The sequence below is a fragment of the Coregonus clupeaformis genome, chromosome 6, assembly GCF_020615455.1.
Source record: "Coregonus clupeaformis isolate EN_2021a chromosome 6, ASM2061545v1, whole genome shotgun sequence".
Taxonomy (NCBI): Eukaryota; Metazoa; Chordata; class Actinopteri; order Salmoniformes; family Salmonidae; genus Coregonus; species Coregonus clupeaformis.
The window spans coordinates 26,127,694-26,139,716 of NC_059197.1; the positions used below are offsets into that span (position 1 = coordinate 26,127,694).

General features: G+C 47.2%; 1 protein-coding gene across 1 annotated transcript in view; it reads right to left on the reverse strand.

The window, feature by feature from the left end:
• Positions 1–12,023, reverse strand: part of LOC121567787 (roundabout homolog 2-like) — a 308,519-nt gene that overhangs the window by 31,846 nt on the left and 264,650 nt on the right. The window contains 4 exon segments of the mRNA XM_041878069.2: positions 213–338; positions 1,922–2,194; positions 4,752–4,879; positions 10,404–10,446. Coding sequence (XP_041734003.2) covers positions 213–338; positions 1,922–2,194; positions 4,752–4,879; positions 10,404–10,446 — 570 coding nt within the window.

Consider the following 12,023-nt stretch of genomic DNA (forward strand, 5'->3'; position numbering starts at 1 on the left):
TAGCAGTGGGAACAAAGTAACAGTGGTGAGGGGGAGGAGTGGGTTAATAAAGACCTCCCTTAGACGTTGGGTTTTGCACATGCATAAGAGATCAATAAAGCAATTAACAAGTCGATCAATGATACAGTCGATTAAATGGCAGTCCATGAGTTATCCCAGAATGTCGAAGAGAGCAGGAAGACCAGTCATATCCTGCCACATCAGAAACCAACCTGATAGGCTGCCGCTTCGGTCTGAGCTGTTGTGAGAGCTGGTGGTGCTGAAATCTTGTGATTGGTTGTGTGGCATTCTATTAGACAATCCCTCGGCCATTCGGTAGTCAGGAATGAAAAGGAGTGCTAGTGGGGTTAAAGGGCAAAAATATACAGTGGCATCAGGTGATTGGCTGAAGCATAAGCACATGCAGAACATGCAGTTAGAGCATCAGGCAAGCAGTGGACATTCTTCACTCATACACACCTCTTCTATTCATCCATCTTGATATTCTCTCTCTCTCTCTCTCTCTCTCTCTCTCTCTCTCTCTCTCTCTCTCCCTCCATCTCTCTCTCTCTCTCTCTCTCTCTCTCTCATTACTCACTCACTCACCCATCCACTCACCCACTCACGGTCACATTCACTCAGTGAAACATTTAGTGTTTGTGATGCCTATATATTTGTTAAATATGTCGAACGTTTTTGACTTTGATGTAAAAAAAAATATGAGGAAAATAATATTTTGGAAGAAGGCCAAATGATTATCAATTTATGAGATGGGAGAGATAAATCCACTTGTAGCAGGTGCAAGTTATTTAATGTAGCATTTTCTAGAGATATAATCAACATTTTACTTTTTAAAATAATGCAAGACAGCAAAGGATTAGGAATTGAGTTTTCTACGAGTCATTACATTATGGGCACATTCAAAAAAAAAATGATATAATGAATCTACTTTAAACCTCTAGAGAATGAGACCATGATTATGTATAAAGAGCCTCAGAATACTCATTAGTCCTGAAGTAGGAAACTCCACAAGGCTTTTAGAAAATACTTCTATCAAATCCATTATAATTAAGTTGGATTATTTTCTTATATATTAGTTGTGCTAAAGAGGATAGGTAATTAGTTAGAACAGAGAGAGGGAAGTAACGTAATCCAAAGCTGGAGAAAATGGATGCTTTAGTCTAGCACCCTAGCCCTTCATCAGGTGTTTATTTAACCTTGGAAAGTGACCAAGACTGAATGGCAGCGAGTGGAAAATGAGTCCTTAAAACAGAATCAGGCGGTCACGAACAGTGGAGCTGGAATGGGCTTCAGAGACAGACTGTGAAATAGTGAGTATTAAAGTCCAAACTGCTGTCAGGTCATAGTAAACCTATGGCTTGTAAACAGGGGTGAACTGGGGTATCATATGAAACACTCCATACTGACTCTGCAGTGATTGGTACTGGGGTCATACCCTCACAGCAGAAGGAGTGTGGCCATGATGGCTCGGGTTAATATTACACACTGTGTGTATGGTCATGTATCATAGAGCTGTGTTGAGGGTATTTCACATGGCAGGGAAATATGACAAGTCTCACCATCTGTATGACATGTGCACACACACACACCCCCTTCCTCCTCCCTTCCAACACACACACACACACACACACACACACACACACACACACACACACACACACACACACACACAAACACACCCTTCCTCCTTCCAACACACACACACACACAAACACACACACACACGCACAAACACACCCTTCCTCCTTTCAACACACACACACACACACACACCCTTCCTCCTTCCAACACACACACACACACACACACACACACACACACACACACACACACACACATACACACACACACACACCCACACACACACACACACCCACTTCCTCCTTCCAACACACACACATATACACTCCATCCCACTCACTGTTGTTGCAGGAGTTCTTGTCGGGTAGGGAGTACCCCAGGTTGGCCATCTCCTGTTTGGCCTGGATGGAGGCCTTCCACTGGGCCTCAGGGAGGTCCACAGCCAGCTCATGGATGCTACTGGAGTGGAGGATCTGGGTGGTGGCGTAGGGGGTGGCTCCCTGGGAGCCCTGGCTGGGGCTGTTGTAGCTAGCCTTGGTGGTGAAGTCTATACTGCTATAGATGGCTCCGTCAGAGAGCATGGTGCCGGTCTTATCCCCATTAACACTGGTGTCTGGAGGAAACCCAGAGAGAGACAACATCAACTATAATCCCAAGGTATTTGAATAAAAGGTAGAAAGGTAAAGTGATGTTAAGAGTCATAGGTGAACAAGGCTGCTCTTCAAGACAGATTAGGAGTGGAGCGGTGTCTATGTGGAGGGGTGTCTATGTGGAGGGGTGTCTATGTGGAGCGGTGTCTATGTGGAGGGGTGTCTATGTGGAGCGGTGTCTATGTGGAGGGTGTCTATGTGGAGGGGTGTCTATGTGGAGGGGTGTCTATGTGGAGGGGTGTCTATGTGGAGGGGTGTCTATGTGGAGCGGTGTCTATGTGGAGGGGTGTCTATGTGGAGGGGTGTCTATGTGGAGGGGTGTCTATGTGGAGCGGTGTCTATGTGGAGGGGTGTCTATGTGGAGGGGGTGTCTATGTGGAGGGGGTGTCTATGTGGAGGGGTGCCTATGTGGAGGGGGTGTCTATGTGGAGGGGTGTCTATGTGGAGGGGTGTCTATGTGGAGGGGTGTCTATGTGGAGGGGTGTCTATGTGGAGCGGTGTCTATGTGGAGGGGGTGTCTATGTGGAGGGGTGTCTATGTGGAGGGGTGTCTATGTGGAGGGGTGTCTATGTGGAGCGGTGTCTATGTGGAGGGGTGTCTATGTGGAGGGGTGTCTATGTGGAGGGGTGTCTATGTGGAGGGGTGTCTATGTGGAGGGGTGTCTATGTGGAGCGGTGTCTATGTGGAGGGGTGTCTATGTGGAGGGGGTGTCTATGTGGAGCGGTGTCTATGTGGAGGGGTGTCTATGTGGAGGGGTGTCTATGTGGAGGGATGTCTATGTGGAGGGGTGTCTATGTGGAGGGGTGTCTATGTGGAGGGGTGTCTATGTGGAGGGGTGTCTATGTGGAGGGGTGTCTATGTGGAGCGGTGTCTATGTGGAGCGGTGTCTATGTGGAGCGGTGTCTATGTGGAGGGGTGTCTATGTGGAGGGGTGTCTATGTGGAGGGGTGTCTATGTGGAGCGGTGTCTATGTGGAGGGGTGTCTATGTGGAGGGGTGTCTATGTGGAACGGTGTCTATGTGGAGGGTGTCTTTGTGGAGGGGTGTCTATGTGGAGGGGTGTCTATGTGGAGCGGTGTCTATGTGGACGGGTGTCTATCTGGAGGGGTGTCTATGTCTAACTATGAATCAGGTCAAAGTGACCCTGGGTTCAGGCAGAAACAGTCCCAAGGGTGTGAGGGTATTACCCTGAGCAGCTCAACGCTTTGACATCAGCTCAGCTCTTAACATCCAGTTTAACATATTCATCTCATTGAAAAATCTATCACCACTTATTCATGCATTCTAATTCAGGCCGCTGACTCCCAACCTTAGGCCTCTCTCTCTCTCTCTCTCTCTCTCTTTTCCTCCCTCCCTCTCTCTCTCTTTCTCTCTCTCTTCCTCTATCCCCTCTCTCTAGCTCTCTCTCTCTCTCTCTCTAGCTCTCTCTCTCTCTCTCTCTCTCCCTCTCCCTCTCTTCTGAGCCTGCTTCTTTCCCTCTCTGTTTTTCTTTCTCTCTCCTCTCTTTGTTGCTGCCAATGAGGTATAATGGTGCCACTCTGCATGTGTGTGTGTGTGTGTGTGTGTGTGTGTGTGTGTGTGTGTGTGTGTGGGTGTGAGCCCAGCCCCTCTGTAGTACTGTATGGTTTGAGTGCCCAGTGAAGGGGAGATGATGTACAGCCACGGCAGAAGCGTCCGCAGTCAAGCTAGCCCTGTCCTTCACGACTGGCTGCCCAGGACCATCTTTTAACCCCCCCCCTTCTCTCTCTCTCTATCGCTCTCTCTCGCTCTCCGTCCCTCCCTCCCCATCTCTCTCTCACCCCCCCTTCTCTCTCTCTCTCTCTCTCGCTATCGCTCTCTCTCTCTCCGTCCCTCCCTCCCCATCTCTCTCTCTCTCTCCGTCCCTCCCTCCCCATCTCTCTCTCACCCCCCCATCTCTCTCTCTCTCCGTCACTCCCTCCCCATCTCTCTCTCTCTCTCTCCGTCCCTCCCTCCCCATCTCTCTCTCTCCGTCCCTCCCTCCCCATCTCTCTCTCTCTCCATCCCTCCCTCCCCATCTCTCTCTCTCTCCATCTCTCTCTCTCTGTCCCTCCCTCCCCATCTCTCTCTCATTCCCCCCCCATCTCTCGCTCTCTCCATCCCTCCCTCCCCATCTCTCTCTCTCTCCGTCCCTCCCTCCCCATCTCTCTCTCTCCATCCCTCCCCTCCCCATCTCTCTCTCTCTCTCTCCGTCCCTCCCTACCCATCTCTCTCTCTCTCTCCGTCCCTCCCTCCCCATCTCTCTCTCACCCCCCTCCCTCCCTCCCCATCTCGCCATCTTGTCTCACATCCTCGTCTTCTGAGGTCTGGCTGATGAAACTACGCTGGACTGTTTGCCATTACTCAGGCGGTGACAGTGCCTATACCCTGCTGCTAGCGCGCTCGCCTCCTTCTAATGTACATGTACTCTCTCTCATCTCTCCTACAGTATCTCTCCTCTCTCCCCCAGTCTAATAGATCTATAGGACCCAAAGAGTGTATAGGACAGACCCAGATCTCTCACCTCCTCGGCCAAAGTTACTGAGGTCGTTGGGTCCCCCGGAGCCACTATTGACAGGCAGGCTGGTTGCAGGCCAGGAGTCAGCCAGCCACGGGTAGCATGGATCACTGGCATTCAGCAGGCCTGGTCGGCTAGGAGGAAACACAGGGGATGTTAGATATGGAAAACGGTCATAGTTAGGAATAGTAATAGGGAAAAGTTGTCTATGAATACTGTATGCCTTTGAATACATCTCTGAATCTAGTGATATAGTTTTATAAACGAGGCCCTCATAAGAGAAAGTCAACCCTCACACTCCATCAATTATGGAATGTGTATTTTTGAATTATGGAAGCATCTCATGTTTCTTGACTGGATTGAGAAATAATGAATGAAAACATGACAGGGAATCAGCAGGGAGCCATTATGAAGACATTAAATGAAACATATGTTCTAATGTTAGCGTGTGTGTGTGTGTGTGTGGGGGGGGATAAACTGGCAGTGAGCCTCCGGTACTAATGAGATAATTCAAAGATAGGATGTATGTACATTATGTGCCGCTCCCTTAAAGTTGAAATTCTTTCAGGCAACATCGCTCTGTATCTGTCCTTTTCTCCTGCTGTGTCTTTGTCTCAGTCTGACTCACGCACATTAATACACACACAAATTAATACACACACACACACACATTAATACACACACACACACACACATTAATAACACACACACACACACACACACACACACACACATTAATACACACATACACACATACACACACACACACATTAATACACACATACAAACACACACACACATTAATACACACACACACATTAATACACACATACATTAATACACACACTAACACACACACACACACATATTAATACACACACACACACACACACACATTAATACACACATACATTCATACACACACACACACACACACACATTAATACACACACACACACGTACTGCATTGACACACATAACCTTATTCATTAACATCCTGTGCTCTCTGCTGTGCTATCCCATCAACCCCTTGTGGTGATGCTCAAACTGCCCTGGCCTTTGTTGATTGGCTGTCCTCCAGACCCAGCCCTGAACCCTCTCCCCTCTCCCAGGTCAACTGGTGGGCTGCTGCAGCCTGTGGATGGATGTATGGGGGCTGGCTCCATTTAACAGGTGTTGGGAGTCACTCCCATGGGTGTGGAGGCCATAAAAATCTCCCATTAGGACTTGAACCTGTCACGGGTGACTGCTGGAAGGCCATTAGGGCCACTTTACTATACAATCACGTCTCAGCCTCGTTACCACGGGCAACACAGATGGAGCTAGATGAGATATGAGAGATGGAGCTAAATGCCTTTGTTTGTGTGTCAGTCCATTGGTACCACACTAGTTTCCAATGGCTGACCATAGAGATGGATTCATATGTTATACTGAATGTACTCTTGTCTAGAAATGTATCAATGTGTTATTTTTGCTGCCCAGGGTAAAGAGAGGATTTAAAGGCTGTTTGTCTACGGACAAAAGCATCCGGCAGAGTGTGGAATGAGAGGTTGAACTGAGCTGTTCAAGGTCTCCACAGCAGCAGCAGAGAAATGGCTGGCTGCCACGGTCGGTCAGACAGGCAGCATCACGTGATCAACCGGATGACTTCTGCTAGAGGGAACACGGCACAGCAACACCCCACTGTTAGTGCCCTGCAGTCTCTGTCCCTGTCTCAGTCTCAGACATGCTCAGTGCTACATCCCAGCACCCTTTAAAGCCGCGGAGTGCCTCCTGCCTAACGGGGCTTTTGTCTCTGCTTCAGTGAGGTTACGTGATGTGCTGGCCCTGGGGAGAGGAGGGGGAGGTTTAGGGGAGGGGGAGAGGAGTGGGAGGGGGGAGGGAGTGGGAGGGGGAGGGGGAGGGGGAGGGGGAGGGGGGGAGGGGGAGAAGGAGGGGGAAGGGAGGGGGAGAGGAGAGCCCCAGGACATGGTCAGGTAATAGGCGCTCTGCAGTCAGTCTCTCCCTCAGTCACAAAGCCACAGGTTCTAATGAGAAGAGCTGTTCCTTGGAGGGGGACTCCAGATGAACTGCAGCGCTGCAGAGACAGGAGGGAGGCGGGAGGCCCTGACAAGCTAAGAGCCCTCGCCGTGGTTCCTGAATGCCAAAACAGGCCCTCGGGGGGAAGGAGTCGTTCAAATTGATGGCTGTGCATCAGAGACATGCACTTTTTATAGGGTAATACATCTCATCCCCCACCACCTCCCCTTCTGTTTCTCACTGCCACATTCCCCCACTTCCCCCTTCTCTCTCTCTCTCTCTCTCTCTCTCTCTCTCTCTCCCAACCCATCTCTTTCTAAACCCATTTTCCTTTATTTTCTTCCACATATACCTCCTGCTTTCATCCCTCCTCCTTTCCTCCCTCGCTCTCAACATCTGTCAGCCTACAGTTTCCTGGCAGTTGACAAAGAAAGAGAGAAATGGAGAGGGAGGGCCGTGTTCTCTCCTGTCGACTACAGCTGCACTGCACCACGGAAGACCTTGTATATAGAAAGGTACTATACCACTGTCTCAGCACCAGACCTACAGCCCTACACACCCCTAATAACCATCCATCAAGTAGCACAGTGCAGAGAGACCATAGAGACCATTTGGAAGACAAGGTGTTGGCACTGGAAATGGCTGCCTCGTCCTTGTATTCATCACAGGAAGCTGCTCCGGGAGAGGATAATTAGAATAAGAATGATTTCTATTGGGAGTCTTTGTTATATGTGTGTTGCGACTCTGGGGGGAAACAGTCATACGTCTTCTGGAACCTCGACAAGTTACTTTGAATCCTAGTTGAGTTCGGGGCTGTATTGCAGCCTTGGTCAAGATAAGATTTGAATTTGTGCTATTTTCCTATCAGACTTTTTGTCTGTTTGTTGTGAAAGGTAGCAAACCTGAGTAACCGCCCAGGATGCCTAACGCATGACGAGCCATAAAGAAGCCAGCCCAGAGATATTCATCTCAAAACAACCACATAGATCAGAAGTGTTCACTCTCTGCACGCCTACTGCTCAAAACAACCCCCAGTAAAAGCCTGCACAAGAAATTACACTGAAGGCCTGAAACATGAATTTCCATTTGAGATTTTCCGTTCATAAAGGCTTCTGTCACTTAGCTTCTGTGTCCCGTCATGTAAAGGAATCTCCATAGCAACAGTGTTGGCAGAACCCGTTGGCTGCTGTGCTCAGCCCACTCTCTATAGCTCAGAATCTGCTCTGGCTAAAATATTGATCGGCACTGAGATAGTTATTACTGGTTCCTAATTACCATCTCTCTATTGGCAGGGTAAAAGGAATGAACCCTTATCGCCTTTAATCAATTTCACATGAGCAGCCAAAGTCAAGCCACCAGGTGTAGCAATCTGCAGCCTATTCATCTTCCATTAATCATTTATTCTGTGATCGATTAAGTGATTTGTTCAGTCAGGGCAATTTGGCAGCAGCCAATGAGGAGCTGGGAACAGACACCATTTGCTATTGTCTAATTAATGCAATAAACATCCCAGGTAACAAATTAACACATATCCCTGTGATACTGGGCGGGTTACTCTCACCATGCAGCGGGCAGATGGGGAAGCTGATGTCACCACTGTGACTAACGGACCAGGATCAGGGCTTTGTGCTGGTTAGAGAAACCCAGCTAGCTCCTGACTTACTGCATCCTAGCACTCTGGTGCTGTGTAGAAATGTCTCCCCCACTGACTTAAGCTATGACAAATATAGAGTGCCACAGATACAGACCCCTCCAATCCCATCCGCCGGGGTGAGAATCAGAACCACTTATGTGGAAAATTGAAGAAAAAACACCACAGCAAAAAATAGACGAGAAAATACATGGCAATTGGCGTGGTTAATTCTTTGAGTGCTTGCTGGCGGCTCTCGCAGAAATATGGGCGAGCATGCACATCGACACACTATACACACTCAGCACGCACGCACACACACATAAACATATATACACACATGCACACACATATACACACAAACACACACACACATATACACACACACAAACACACACAGGCACACACACACACACACACACACACACAAACAGAAAAACTAACTCAAATACAGATACACACAGTAGACTAAATCCTGGAAAAACACACTCTCTCAGACACACAGACTCTGAATTAGTTTAGAATCTCAGACGGAGTGTGTGAGCTCTGGGTGGATCTACCTATCCAGTCAGGTGTGATAGAGCAGTAGACAGACAGAAGCCCTGGCTTCTCTGGGGAGACTCCTGAATCCCTACAAAGGCTCAGTAACTGGTGCCATTGAGATGGGCCCCACTCTCTGTAACCCCTCTCTCCCACACGCACACACACACACACACACACAGACCCAGACACACACACACACACACACACACACAGAGACCCAGACACACACACACACACAGAGAGCGAGCAGGCTGTGTGGGGTGCAGCAGGGGTACCTCCACACCTCTCCCCTGGGTAATTATTTTTACATTATTACATGTGCTCGGATCTCAGTCGCCTTGGCAAAGTGACAGGCAAATGTATCACTCCAGGGGGCTTGTAGGTTGTCTGTAGTCGGCAGGGAAGGATAAATGATAAAATAAAATCTCTCTCTGCTTAAATTGTTTCTGCTAATTCTGTTGGGGAGATTTATGAGTCTGTCTATTGATGCGTGAACGGAGATGTGTTAGGAATGTATGTTTGCACACAGGTCTGTGTGCGACGTAAACACGCAGGTATCGGTTATCTATAGATCCATCAGTCATCTATCAGCCTTAGAGCAGGCTTGCTCAGTGCAGTGCAGACATAATGCATACTTTATGAAGATGAGCCAAGGGTACTATAGTGAAGATGTGTAAATCCCAGGACAGAGGTTAGCACAGCTTTAGATGCAGGTTGTTGATAATAATACCGTTGAGATAGTCTAATGTTATAGTCTAATGTTATAGTCTAATGTTATAGTCTAATGTTATAGTCTAATGGTATAGCATAATGTTATAGCCTAATGTTATAGTCTAATGTTATAGTCTAATGTTATAGTCTAATGTTATAGTCTAATGTTATAGTCTAATGTTATAGCCTAATGTTATAGTCTAATGTTATAGTCTAATGTTAAAGTCTAATGTTATAGTCTAATGTTATAGTCTAATGTTATAGTCTAATGTTATAGCATAATGTTATAGTCTAATGTTAAAGCCTAATGTTATAGTCTGTTATAGCATAATGTTATAGTCTAATGTTATAGTCTAATGTTATAGCATAATGTTATAGTCTAATGTTATAGCATAATGTTATAGTCTAATGTTATACCATAATGTTATAGCATAATGTTATAGTCTAATGTTATAGTCTAATGTTATAGTCTGTTATAGCATAATGTTATAGTCTAATGTTATAGTCTAATGTTATAGCATAATGTTATAGTCTAATGTTATACCATAATGTTATAGCATAATGTTTGGCTGGGTTGCTGGGTTTTCACAGTCTGATGGAGGTGGTTAGAAAGCCTTTCAGAATCGAGGTGATGTATTGTGTATGCTGTTGGTTTTGATTGGCAGAGTGATGATAGGTGTGGAGCTGTTTGGCTCTGCGTGTGGAGAGAAGGGATCTCCTGTCCCTGATGGAACACTGACGGGAAGAAGACTCACCTTCCATTGCTCATCAGACCTCCGTCAACACGCTGGAACGTCACTGGGGTCAGAGCGGAGGAGAGGAGAGGAGAGGGGGAGGGGGGGGGGAGGAGAGGGGGAGGAGAGGAGAGGAGAGGGGGAGTGCCAAGACATAAAGGGAGGAGAGAAAAGACGATAGTTTCAATGACATTGATGACATCATCAAGGCTGTATTGACAAGACTAATACCGGTTGATCAGAGGGGGTACTGATGGTTTTAGCTGACCACATCAAGGCTGTATTGCCAACACTAATACCGGTTGATCAGAGTGGGTACTGATGGTTTTAGCTGACCACATCAAGGCTGTATTACCAACACTAATACCGGTTGATCAGAGGGGGTACTGATGGTTTTAGCTGACCACATCAAGGCTGTATTGCCAACACTAATACCGGTTGATCAGAGGGGGTACTGATGGTTTTAGCTGACCACATCAAGGCTGTATTACCAACACTAATACCGGTTGATCAGAGGGGGTACTGATGGTTTTAGCTGACCACATCAAGGCTGTATTGCCAACACTAATACCGGTTGATCAGAGGGGGTACTGATGGTTTTAGCTGACCACATCAAGGCTGTATTACCAACACTAATACCGGTTGATCAGAGGGGGTACTGATGGTTTTAGCTGACCACATCAAGGCTGTATTGCCAACACTAATACCGGTTGATCAGAGTGGGTACTGATGGTTTTAGCTGACCACATCAAGGCTGTATTACCAACACTAATACCAGTTGATCAGAGGGGGTACTGATGGTTTTAGCTGACCACTGCCAACACTAATACCAGTTGATCAGAGAGGGTACTGATGGTTTTAGCTGACCACATCAAGGCTGTATTGCCAACACTAATACCGGTTGATCAGAGGGGGTACTGATGGTTTTAGCTGACCACATCAAGGCTGTATTGCCAAGACTAATACCGGTTGATCAGAGAGGGTTCTGATGGTTTTAGCTGACCACATCAAGGCTGTATTGCCAATACTAATACCGGTTGATCAGAGAGGGTTCTGATGGTTTTAGCTGACCACATCAAGGCTGTATTGCCAACACTAATACCGGTTGATCAGAGAGGGTACTGATGGTTTTAGCTGACCACATCAAGGCTGTATTGCCAACACTAATACCAGTTGATCAGAGAGGGTTCTGATGGTTTTAGCTGACCACATCAAGGCTGTATTGCCAACACTAATACCGGTTGATCAGAGAGGGTACTGATGGTTTTAGCTGACCACATCAAGGCTGTATTGCCAACACTAATACCAGTTGATCAGAGAGGGTTCTGATGGTTTTAGCTGACCACATCAAGGCTGTATTGCCAACACTAATACCGGTTGATCAGAGAGGGTTCTGATGGTTTTAGCCCCCAACCATTATCAGGAATTATCCTTGTGAACGATCGCACCACTGTACCCAATGCTCATGTGTCCTTCCAGTGTCTTCTGCAGGTGGCTGGATATTGATGGCTTCCCTAAGGGATGCAGAGGCCCCACAGTGTCCATTCTTTTCATGGAAATTAAAACAAGGATGCTGTGAATAAGATAGGAGATTGCATTGCTTTGCATAAAGTGACACGTAATGTGTTTCTCCCAAAGACA